This window comes from Lotus japonicus, chromosome 1 (genome assembly GCF_012489685.1).
Source record: "Lotus japonicus ecotype B-129 chromosome 1, LjGifu_v1.2".
In the NCBI taxonomy this organism is placed as follows: domain Eukaryota; kingdom Viridiplantae; phylum Streptophyta; class Magnoliopsida; order Fabales; family Fabaceae; genus Lotus; species Lotus japonicus.
Genome location: NC_080041.1, coordinates 113,734,115 through 113,746,904, shown reverse-complemented (window position 1 = coordinate 113,746,904; position 12,790 = coordinate 113,734,115). Strand labels below are relative to the sequence as shown.

Genomic DNA, 12,790 nt, shown 5'->3' with positions numbered 1-12,790 from the left:
TGTTTTCCTTTTTTCTACTCTCTTCCACAAGCCCCTAATTTATGCAATATTTGGCTTTAGCAAGTGGTCAAAACCTTGTTAAGTTCCAAGCAAACTTACTTTAAATGAAAACTTCTCTTTCCATCCATACATTAATGTGGAATGTGTCACGGCTCTATAACAAACAAGACAAAAGAATTTTTATTTTATTTTAATTGACAATAATAAGAATATAATAAATGAAATGAAATAATAAAAAAACAACAAATTGTATTCACATGAAGTTAAAATAAAAAGAAAAATTAAATTTGAGAGTAAAGTAAAAAAGAGTTGGATAAATTTGAGAGATGACAGAATGCAGAAGCCCCCATTTAATTGATCTTTTGATGAGAACGGTAAAGCAAATTAGAAAATCAACTGAATTTTATCCGAGTCAAAAAATAAGGGAGAGTATATACATTTAAATGTCAATGAATTGGGATCTAAATCACTAAGAAATGGAAACTAGGCATCACAATACCCTAAATTAAGAAAACTGGGCGTTACAATACCATAAAATTAGAGAACTAGGCGTCACAATACCCTAAAAATCATAGAAATAGGCGTCACAATACCTAGCAGACGTCACATATCTAGCGGGCATCATAATACTCTAAAATAAGAGAACCAAATGTCACAATACCTAGCGGACGTCACAATAACAAAAAATAAGAGAACTAGTTGTCACAATACCTAACAGACACCACAATACCCTAAATACGAGAACTAGACATCACAATACATAGCAGACTTCACAATAAATAAGAGAACTAGGTATCGTAATACGTGACAGATTTCGCAATACCCTAAATAAGAGAATTCGGCATCACAATACTAAGCGGGCTTCACAACACCCTAAATAAGAAAATTAGACGTCACAATACCCTAAATAATAGAATTATGCGTCATAATACCAAGCGAGCTTCACAATATCCTAAATAAGAGAACTAGACTCTAATACCAAGTGTGATGATGGAGAATGTTTTTGAATTTTTTTATTTGTTATGTACAAAACTAGAGTGTCAAAATATTTTCAAATGAATTGCATCCCAAAATTGATTTGAACTTTACAACTCTTTTTCAAATGCACAATAAGTTCGGAAGAAACAACATTTGCAGAATTTTCAAAAGGTTTTATCTTCACCATTGAAGCACAACAAATGCTGGTAGAAAAAGGATGGTATTTTGGATGGAAGAAATAAGAGGTATTTTTATAAGGTGGTAGAGAGGAGATCAAAGGCATCGAGCCTCCAAGCGTGCTAAACACCAATTTGATAGTTCGTCATAGAAAATTGTCAAACTCTGAGTCAAACTCCATTATCAAGATGATCAACCTCATTTATCAACTCTTGCTTTCAGATTCTTCAATGAATTTAAACATCTTTTTTTTCCATCAAGAAAGAATATAAGAGTCTCACTATTTCAATTTTTCAATTTTTATTTTTTTTAGCAAAAAACGAATTAAAAGTAGGTAAAAGTGTAATATTGAATGTATGTGTTTGTAGGGAGGAATTTGCATACCTTTCCACATATGACTCAAATGTCATACTCGCCATTTTTAGGGACACCAACATTCCAGGTAACAATCAAGATATTCAAATCATAATCGCAAAGTGGGCCAAAAAACGAAGACTCATTTATGTTGCTTTTGGAAATTATTTTTGTAAATAAATGTATTTTTCTGAATTCATGTTTGAGAAATAATAATGCAGAGTTTTGTTTTCCGATGTACCAAAAAAATAAAATAATGGAGAGTTTAAGTTTATAACTATTCATGTTTTACTCAACTTTTTCCCTCTATAACAAAGTCTATCAAAAGGTCATAGCATTCTCCTTTTAAAGTTAAGGTTTTACAGTAACTATGATCATAATTTTATCACCAGTAACAAGACATAAGGATAGAAAATAAATCATTCTAGCAGATGTTAAAACAATTAATGATGGCTTGATGATGAATTTAAGATACAACATGGTTACAACCAAAGACAACAAATTAAAAAATCAAGGCCAGATTTACTGTAAAGCCAAGCAAGAAACAAGCATTTCTTGTTTCTTCAAGAGGTCTAATATGTTTGGAAGCAAGATCCCCTCAAGAAAGCCAACCAAACAAGTGTGTATAATCAGGTGCTCAGAGTGTCATCCCTCAGTTTAGAATTCCTAATTCTGGAGCCTTGAAATGAAGCTTTTTTTTCCTGTTTGCAGGCTGGTTACATAGCTTGCCTAATTTTACAGCTCATGAATATTTCAACCTCCCAATTTGACCAAGTTGAACCTTAGAGTGGCACCTTTCACTTCTCTTGGTCACTGCTTATATAATTGATCTTGGCCATCTGTAACTTAAGCAGCTCATGCACTCTCTGCTTCAGCTACACAATTAGAAGCAATAATCCTTACGAGTTAATAAGCTTGGGACAGGAAAATTGAAATCATTATGCAAAAATACATGATTTTTGTCCTACTCTCCAGTCTCCAATGCTAAGGAAGAGAAAAACCAATCAGCAGAAAAGGTAAGGCCCCTCCAATAAGGGTATTTTGCAACAATATCTGTCAGCAACTTGTTAGATGTATTCTACCACATGTTAAAATGTAATGTGGAATCATCTAGTCTTCTCCTTGGGAAAGAATCTTCGAAGTTGTTTTTTTTATTTCATTAGGTGTACAAATTTATTTCGCTATTAAGCACTGGTAGTATTCACTAAACCAAATTAACATTATGCTACCCCAATAAAATAAAAATCAGATTATCAAGTGTAAATAGACGCTGGAGCTTTGTATTTAATACACATGAATTTTAGTATTATTCATAACTATTTGTAGGAATGTAGTATATAATAAGCGCCTAGATTTGTTTTATATGGCAAGTCAAACAATGTAATTACAAATTACAATAATTAGGAAAACTATAATCTCTATTATTTTTATCTATATAATTTAGCTCCACTATGTTGTTCATATATAACGGTAATGTTGTTGCCATGTGACTTTGCGGCCACAGGTTCGAGGCGTGTAATAAGCCTCTTACAAAAATGCAAGGTAAGTTTGCCTACATTAGATCGATCCACAAAGTGGATCCGGCCCCTCCCTGGACCTCGCGCATGGCGGGAGCTTTGTAGCACCAGGTTTTTTGCCCTTTTATGTTGTTCATATATGGACTTCAACAAATGTCACTCTTTTTGTCTCATTCAACATGGTTAACTACTAATAGAGCCTGAACAGACGTACCCGCCTCAACCATATATACTCAGTGGACTGATTGACCCTCCATGATTATTTTCTCTTTTCTGACATTCCCACCCTGGTTAGCCACTTCACCATTGTTTCACCATTTATTGTCAGCCAGAAAAGTTTTTGACATCTTCTCAGTCAAACCACAACCACCACCAATCTATCACCTGTAGAAATCTCATACCTAGTCAGGGAGATGCACCCACACACACCATTATTGTCAGCAAGGTGTGCCGGCATGAGGGACCCCTCATTGCGACACCATTTTTCGCGCCATGGCTGCAGGTTACTGACAAGGTGGATGGTACGGGCTATGACATGTGGGCATCCAACATCAAGCTTTGACTCTGATCAAGAAGATGAGGAGTACCTCGCCACTATGGTCAAGTCGGTGCCTAATACCTCAATGGTTCAGATGAGCTTCAATCGGTGCCTAACTATGAAGGATCATCCTCAAGTATCCTCACCATTCATGCTCAGTTGGACCATCTCAGGCTTCCCATGTCCAGCAACTGTAGTTTGTTTCCCAATCAACAAGCTAACTTATTTTTCTTGAGTTTATTATGATGATTTAGTTCACTAGATTTTCGGGGTCCTAATCTTATTGTGTCTACTTTGGGTTCCATATAGTTTGTAGCTTTTATTGACAAGTACTCTCAGTGTACTTGTTTGTTTTTAATGGAAATTAGGTATCAGATTTTTATTTTCTATCTTTCAAACATTTTATAATAGAATACTTACTCCACTTTGGTGTCACTATTCATACTTCATGTAATGCGAATGCACACCAATACTTGTCTACAAAGTTTCAAACGTTTATGACCTCTAATGACATTTTCTACAGATATAATACTAAAACCATGCATGTCATCACAGAATAAGTTAAACTCTTGAATAGTTTGTTCATAAGACAGTATCTAAAAGCCTTTATTATCAAGTTAGAAATGAGAGTTCCCATAAAACATTATCTGACATTTCTAAGAATATTTTAGACTTAGCAAATATAATTTACATTCCCAGAAATCATAATTCCCAAGAACCATGATTACCAGGAATGAAATTCACTACATGAACACAAATTATTAGAGATTCTAGTAAGAAAAACAAAAATTTAGAACAGATCTTCCTCACCTCATGTAGTCCTTCTTGCGTTTTCACAGATACATTAATAGCTCCATCAGGACCTGATTTCCGGTACTTCTCCAGCTCTTGTTCTGCACAGTGAGGCTCTTCCGTTGCATATATCACAGGAGACGTCCTCAACAAATCAGATTTGGACACAACATTGAGCCATAAGTGTCCAGTAAACCTTTCTTTCATGTCTTTGTATATCGAAAACTGCATAACCAACCATCAATTTCTGAATACCTTATTAAATGACAACTTTCAAAATATTACCAGTGTTCTAATTTTTTTTTGCCCATATCCACCTCGAAAGCATAGAACACGAATACAACATAACATGGACACAGTGCATGCACATTTTAAAAGTTGTCAGACATGACTGTTGAATATTTGTTATTTAGATTGAGTTTTTTATTAGTCTTATCTCATAGAAATTGAGATAAGTTTTGTTTCTCTATTTTAGATTAGTATATATTAAGATAGATTTAGATTTTTATCTCTTTGTTATATCTATAAATTGTACAACTCTATTGATGAAATATACAGAGAAATATTTTCATCAGATTCAAGTATGACAGCACATACGATTAGTTTAAAATAAATATAAAAATGTAACGGAATAAATATTTTCAAGTAAGCATGAGTTATTGTAAACCTAATAAGATGGTACCATTTATCTAATTATTGGGATATTCCCACTGGTATACTACATAAATGCTATTTGTACCCTCAGATTTAGCAATGAATGAAAACTTAGTTCTTTCATTTTTCACTCTTACAAATTCTCACAGCCTCTACCTTAGAATTCGTGTTAGGCTTAATTCCAGCCCAAAAGCTAGCTTAGGGTGAGAATTGTCCTACCCTTAATAAGAACTTATTTAGCTATATCTCACACGGTTAGGGAAAAACAATTTGAGCATGGAGATGAAAAACTTCATATTTATCAAAATGCCCTTATCACCAACATGGCATATCTAATATATGGGGCTAGATGACTAGATCAACTTTACTAATTTCTCCTAGTATAGTTCGCAGGCCAGATTAACTTCATTTTTCTGGAACAACAACGGATTTAGGAATGACTTTGATCTTAGAATTCAGGTTACTGCCAAACTCTGCCCCAAAAACTAGCTAAGTGTGAGGATTTCCCTGCAATAAGAACTTAATTAGTCATATCTAACTCAATGTGGGATCTTAACACTGTTTTCTAATATGGTATTTACAGCCCATTCTTGATATGACCTAAATTCAGACAATCTCCCACTGCCTTCTCCACCACCACCACCACCAAGTTTTCTGGTCAACCCCAAAATCATTTTTATCAACATATCAAATGGAGCCCATGTCCTCTAGAAAAGTACACAATTCAATACTAATTTTACTATGGACATCATGTCTTGCATTATAAATTTCAAAACAAAGAACCAGCCATATAGCTTATTAACAAAGACAATTCTTTTTATAACCAGTTAAGATTAGTTTACACTTAAATTCAGTTATTCTATTTACTAAGTTGTCATAGAAGCACACCTGATCAGAAGGTGAGGTTCCACACTCTCCAGTAAGGTCATGAACATATAAAACTGCTGTTGGTAGATGTGAAAGGACAGCAAGGGTCAACTTCTCCAAATTATTTCTGTCATCTAAATATCAAAAACAGAAAAATAATGAAAATTTTGTAAAAGGAGCAATTTTTCATGTTAAAACTATAACAAAATATAGTTGTAATTTGATAGAAATAATTATAAGAGACAGTATAATTAAGATCCTCAACAACTGGTTATATTTCCTAATACCAACATGAAAGTGCTTGTGAATTTCAACAAGTCAAGTTGCATTAAATCCAGATTTCACGCCCTACCTTTTCGACTTTTCTATTGAAAGACATTTCTACACCCTTAGTAAAAAGAAAAATCACTAAGACATAAGAAAGAATTCAGTGATAATAAATTTTCCCAAAGTAAATTGAAAAAGAAATTTTTTCTCAAAACAGCAATCCACTTTTTTCTGCATAACAGTCACAGAAGTTTCCTAAAAGAAGCTGCGACTTTTACCCAGAAGCTGGAAAGACCAGTGTTTCCCACAGATAGTGTGAACGTAAAACTCTGTGCAAATATGTTGGAAAGTGGCCCAAATACAACCAACCCAACATAGCACAAGTTAGGAACCTGGAAAATGATACAAGAATTGGCAAAAAGAGTATTGAATTCACAGTAAATAGGTCTGAATCAATACAATTCAGAACGTGTATATAAGTTAGCGAGAAGAAAAGAAAGGTAATTCGAGAGTGTTTATAGCCATATAAGTCTTGCAAACAAAGCCACGTAACTCCCCCTGAGCAACAAACCCAGGCTGTTGCTCCATATAGACTTCCTCTGTTAAGTCACCACGGACTCAGGTTACGAGGTTCAGGGATCTGGCTAGACACGGGACAGCAACCCTCTAGGGATGGAAAGTGGTCAAAGGATGATGGACAACTCCAGGGTAGCATGCAACGTTGTTTCCAGAACAATGAAAAGGTGCTGACTGACTGATGGGTGCAGCAATCTAAGCAATCCAAGACTGGCCAAAATGAAGGTGACTAGGGTACAAAGATACCAGCTAGAAAAAGATTGATGGAAAACTTAAAAAATGTTACTTCTGAAAATTAACTCATTGTATACAAATGAATCAACATAATATATGCAAACCAACATTGGAGGAAAAACAATTTCACGAAAGAAACCTTGGATATATAATGTACAATAAATAAGATAAATAAATAATACTACTTAAAAATTGAGAAACACAAATGAAATGTTACCATCATGTCTCTTCAGCAGGCCTGGAGTATCCGTTACCTAGAGTCATCCCAGGTTTGCAATTAGAACTATGTCATATGTAGTTAAAGAGATAACATATGAAAAAGCAAATAACAAGTTCAAGATCATATAGCTGACCTGAAACTTCTGATAGTTTAAAACAATATGACCCATAAGAATACCTCTTGTTGTGAAGGGATAGTTACAGATCTGAAAGTTAGGTACAGAGAAAAGGAGAAAAGATGAGATAAAGATTATATGGATGGTGAAATCTTTAAACCTGTCAACAATCTAGTAGTTTTGCCGAAACGTGAAGCAAAAGATAAGTGGTATTTAACCTAGCTAAGATTAGTATCAGGCTTCATTGTACATATGATTATGTGGGTTCAAATTCATTGTGTGTGTGTGTGTGTATATCAATTAGGGAAATCAGGACTTGTGAATTGAATTTCAGATAAACATATATTTAGTTGTAAGGAATGTGCATTGACACAGGGCTTATAGGGCTTCAGGTTGAGAAACAGTAACACCCAAACACCCGCTTGAAATGTCACTTCCCTCCTGTAATTATTACCATATATTCTCATCTGGTCTTGGGTTTTTAATCAGATTACCCCTGAGTCATCCAATAAAACATCCCTATCTGCAGCTAAGCTATTTACCTCTTCTACCTTAGAAGGGGGTAATGATATATACACACTTCCTTTTGTATACACTTCATTTCCACCTATTTTTATTTCTATCCCTCTCATCTTATTATCTATCACATCTTATACTTTCTCTCTCTTACTTTTTCTTTTCTTCCTATCTCTCTCATCTTCCACCTCTTTCCACCTCATTTAAGAGGTGTGAACATAACTTTACTCCTTAGAAGGGAAGGTGGAATCCTTAAGTAATAATGGGGGATCTCTTGCATAAGAGGACTTGGAAGGGTGTCATATTGGAGGACACATTGTAGTTGGTGTTAAAACTGAATTCTGCCCAAGGTAACAAATCTGCCCACCTCTGTGATTTGGTACCTGTGAGACATCTCAAATAAGTTTCCAAACAATGGCTGACCACCACCGTTTGGCAATCCGATTGTGGATGATAAGGTGCCTTTCATTATTAGTTCCTTTTTTATTTTACGGTATTATGCAGGTTTTTAAAACATATTTTTGCATGTATATTATATATTTATTATGGCCGTCATGGCTTCCACCATAAGCCGCAGCGCCATCCACCATATTTTTGTGGCGGATTTTGGCAGATAACAGTGGCCTGAATTTAGAATTTATCAGAACATCAGGCTGTTTACCATAGCAAGATCAATAATTCAATTAAGGACCTGTTTGCAGAAAAGAGAATGCAGAATTTTTTCCATCCTAATACATGTTCTTCAGAAGGAGCAAGGGTTACTTTTCCGTTATTGAGGGTCAAAAGAAGAGAGAGGAAATTATTCAAATAAGCTCTAAAGCTCAGCCTTATCAAAATGCCTAAAATTTAAACAGTATATTTAAGAAGGATTGTTAACAAAGAAATATTCAAACATTTGGCTGCATACCTCAGGCTTGCCAGTAGAGAGTACATGGACCAAGGAAGATTTGCCTACATTTGGAGCTCCAACAAGGCAGAGAGTTGGTGTTTCCAAATTTATTACAGGCATTGCTCTCAAAGTCTGAATCATTGATCATCAATCAGCTAGATGATATGAATTAAGCTTAGATGGAAAATTAGAAATTAGTAATGAAATAAATTGGATTCACAGGCCACCCAAGTCGTCATCAATGATATGTATCCCTCCATTTCATTTTAACTGTCCACTTAAAGAGAAAAAGTTGTTTCTATAAATATAGAGAAAGCATTATTTAGAAGAAGTATTAATTAGAGAAAGCATACCACAGACACACTCAAATAGAAGACATAGGATTTCATATGTAGAAAAGGAAGAATACCTTGGCTATGTCTAACAAATTGTCAACAACTTCCCGTTCTTGAGCAAAAATCTCTTCAATTTTCTTAAGACCCTGCATAACATGATGGTACATTGTGAAATCAGAGAAATTAGAAACCAGATGTTTCCTCACAAGATATACACCTACCTCATTCAGTCTTTCCTCTGCTTCTCGCTTCGTCGTAGACTGTTACACAATGATAGGTTATCAGTCATTTTAAGAAAGCAAATGATGATAAAGAAATCACCGAGTTAAGATGATACTTATATAAAGAGACAACAGAACTCTCCATCTGATAGAATTAAACTTCAAAAAAATAACAGACTGACATCAGCAATGTTAACTGATTTTAGGATGAAACAATGGAGACTTTAAAAATCATATACAGATCTCTTCTTTGAAAAGCTTTAAACATCATAAAAACACATAAATGTGAAGACTTGAAGATTTCATACCTTCGAAAAGAACAAATTGCAATAGCTATCTAAACCTAGCAAAATGATTTCTACTTTTGCCCACTAAAACTTCCTAAATATCCATGCATATAATAATTTCAAGCAGCAAGACAACTACAAAATTGAAAGGAAGAACCGATGCAATAGTTAGTGTTGCTGTTATGTAAGCAGGAGGACACAGGTCCAAGTTGTGAATTTAGCCTCTTGTAAGGTTCCCTACAATAGACTGACAATGGATACAGCCCTTCCCTAGAACCCGGAATGGAGAAAACTTTAAGTTCCAAGTGGTTATGACAACTACAAAATTACCCAGCAAAGAAGTAGACCAAAATCAAAATGTAAATAACTAAATAAACCTTAGCACAAAGTGAAGCTTGTTCCTTTCCAACTAATACTACCCTCTTCCTCAAATCATCTACACTCCGTAGCACCTGTTAACAATTTTAAATCTGCAATTAGAAGATGTCAAAAAGAACAAGTTTATATGAATGTAGCTATTGAACAAAAATATGTATTCATGCAGCCTTTTAAAATAGGAACAATGACTAGTCATAAGATATTAAGATTACATATAATATATGTCCTTCCATAACTAAGGGAACATGCAGGTGGAACTAAGAAAAAACATGTGCACTGCTGCAATGAAATTCTCCCAATATACCTTTTCATAGTGTCCATCTCCAAGCGTCAGCTCAACAAGAGACCTTTCATAAGGATGAAGATGTGTTTTGTTAGGAAAATTTTCCACATATGTCCTCAAGGGAACAGCAAGTTCCTAACATGAACGGTAACGTTAACTTTTGCTACATATTTTTCAACATGAAATGGACAATAAAAGCTGAAATGAACATAATATTATAGCTTTAACCATAACATAATCAAAAGTTAAGAACATACTTTCATGAGCGCGTCAAGTTGTTTTGCACCCTTGTTTCTCTCTCTTTTTGCAATATTGGGAATTCCTACAGTTGGAGGAGCGTCAAGGATTTAAGACGAAAACATAAATGGCAACCTAGATTGAGAAACATAAGCAGTGAAGAACCTTTTGTTGGAGGAACCCTCTTTGCCTTTCTGAGTGCTGACCCAAGAATATCAATGGATGGCATCACTATAGGCAACTTTTGAAATGCTCCAATAGATTCAACGGTTCTAGGTGGCCTTTCCTACAATTTGGATATTGAAATGGTAAAACTACTATAAATCTTCTTTTTCATAAGTATCAAGAGTTTTGCAAATAGAAGACAATGAAAATGAATAGAAAAAAAGCATGAAGGGCATGACTTCCATACCATTGTTTTGTTTTGATTTGTGGGGTCAAGAGTGGGAACATAACTTCCATCAGCAACTTGATATGAATCAGTTTGGATGCTCTTACAGAAGAAGCACAAGTTTGGGTGCAATTTGGCACTGGGTTTTACTGCAATATGGACCCCAAATTGTAAGCAGTTTAGACAGTAGCATAATATTACAAATGATTAAAGAAAAAGAAACAGTGATGGTGACGAAATGGAGGCAACTATGAGAAATTGAAATTCACCATTACCTTTGGAGGATGTGAGGAGTAAAATGGAGGAAGGAATATGGGTTTTGAGGAGAAAACTGGAAGAAGCTTTCATGTTGTCTTTGCCTCTCTCTCTCTCTCTCTCTCTCTCTGCTTTCGGCAACGGCTAATGTTGGAACAGCAGCAACTAGTGTTCGATTTGATGACGAAAAGGAAACCCCTCTCTTCACTTCATGTGATGGGAGTGATAAAGTTGCGAGGATGAAGCCGCAGAAACAGCGAGCGGTGGCAGTAGCAGGAAAGGGGAAACACTTTCAGTAATTTCAATCTTTTCGAGGACTGAACTTTAATTTTGTATTTTCAGAGCATTAGGTTACACAACCTAGTATTCAAGGTCAAAATAAGTCATGTACCGCGGTAGAAGCCACCGCTCTAGTAGGTGGGGTTCTATTTTATTTTTTTGTTAAATTATACTCCATCCGTTCCTAATCTTTTGTTGTTTTAATTTTTGGTCTAAATTCTAAAACTTTTGTTGTTTTACAAACCCAATGCATTTTTTCTCAATTTATTTCATGTATACCCTCATTTAATACTATATCTCTCACCTACCACCTCTTATTTTCACCAATCAAAATCATATCAAGTTTCTTAACCAATAAGTATAATTCTCTTTCTTCACTTTAACTCAACATTATATAGGGGTGTTTATGTCAACAAATATATCAATGATTGCACTCTTAAACAATGTGCATAATCTTAAACAACAAAAGATCAGGAACGGAGGGAGTACTTAGTTAACTATGAAGTATATGGTCTAAAAAAACCTTAAATGTTCAAAATTTAGGCATGTTAGTCTTACGCCTCACATCCATTAGTAAGACTTAAGACTAGTTATAATGGGGTTGTTGAATACTTGTTTCAATGGTTGAACAGATGCAATCGGGGTGTTGAATAGGTTGTTGAACATTCAACCGGTTGGATGAATAGTAAATGAGGGTCACTTAGTATATTTGGCAAGATCTCATTGGTTGTTATGATTTTCAGATTTTTATCTCATGCTAATTATTTGGAATCAATCATTTCGTAGTAAATTATTATTTTTTTAAATTTTTTTTTCACCAAAATCCATCATTTTCTTTTGTTTATAAATTGAGACTTGGTTCATTTGATTTTGATACAGTAAAAAAAAAAATTCCCTCTAGTTTTTCAAACTTGCATTTTCAACAACCACTTTTTTCTCATCCCCACATTCAGCTCTTTTTCTTCAGCCACTTCCACACTTTTCTCCTTCATCACTTAATTTTGACCAGACACTTCCATTATGCTCCATCGTGACTTCATTTTCATGAGTCGCACGCCCAACATCCTTCAACTTCTTCAGCCACTCTTATATTGCTCTCCATTATCACTTGTTTTTTATTACTCTCAACATCTGATCTGGTATACTGCAGAAGTGAAGATAGATATATTCACCAAGGCACTCGAGATGGAGTCATTTGCAAAGCTTAGAAGATTATTCGGTGTTCGTGTGCTGCAAAATTGAAGATTTTGCATTTTAAGGGAGACATTGTAAAATAATTCCGTTTTAGGAGGTAGTGGGGTAACTAATCAGTTAACCAGATCATGAGTAGTTCCTATTTAGTGGTGTTTCAGTTATGTTTTTGTTTTTAAATACTCTATGTAGTGCAGACTGCAGAGTATATAAGTTCCCAGTTTTAACTCTTCCAATCA

The 12,790-nt window shown here is 34.7% G+C and overlaps 1 protein-coding gene across 1 annotated transcript; it reads right to left on the bottom strand.

Annotated features, from left to right (window-relative positions):
- Positions 1–1,941: 1,941 nt before the first annotated feature.
- LOC130729457 (nucleolar GTP-binding protein 1) lies at positions 1,942–11,427 on the bottom strand. Its single transcript, XM_057581235.1, has 14 exons — positions 11,102–11,427; positions 10,848–10,975; positions 10,601–10,721; positions 10,456–10,520; positions 10,220–10,333; positions 9,915–9,989; positions 9,251–9,289; positions 9,104–9,175; positions 8,713–8,826; positions 7,308–7,379; positions 7,172–7,208; positions 5,899–6,011; positions 4,375–4,581; positions 1,942–2,384 (listed from the first exon to the last, which is right to left on the bottom strand). The coding sequence occupies exons 1-14, from the start codon at positions 11,172–11,174 to the stop codon at positions 2,307–2,309; spliced, it is 1,308 nt and encodes a 435-aa protein (XP_057437218.1). The 5' UTR covers positions 11,175–11,427; the 3' UTR covers positions 1,942–2,306.
- Positions 11,428–12,790: the final 1,363 nt, after the last annotated feature.

Coding starts and splice junctions, on each gene's coding strand:
- LOC130729457 (XM_057581235.1), bottom strand. CDS start 11,174: ATGAAAGCTTCTTCCAGTTTTCTCCTCAAAACCCATATTCCTTCCTCC. Junction 7,209..7,307: donor TAAACTATCAGAAGTTTCAG/GTCAGCTATATG, acceptor GGATGACTCTAG/GTAACGGATACTCCAGGCCT. Junction 4,582..5,898: donor GAACCTCACCTTCTGATCAG/GTGTGCTTCTAT, acceptor TTGGTTATGCAG/TTTTCGATATACAAAGACAT.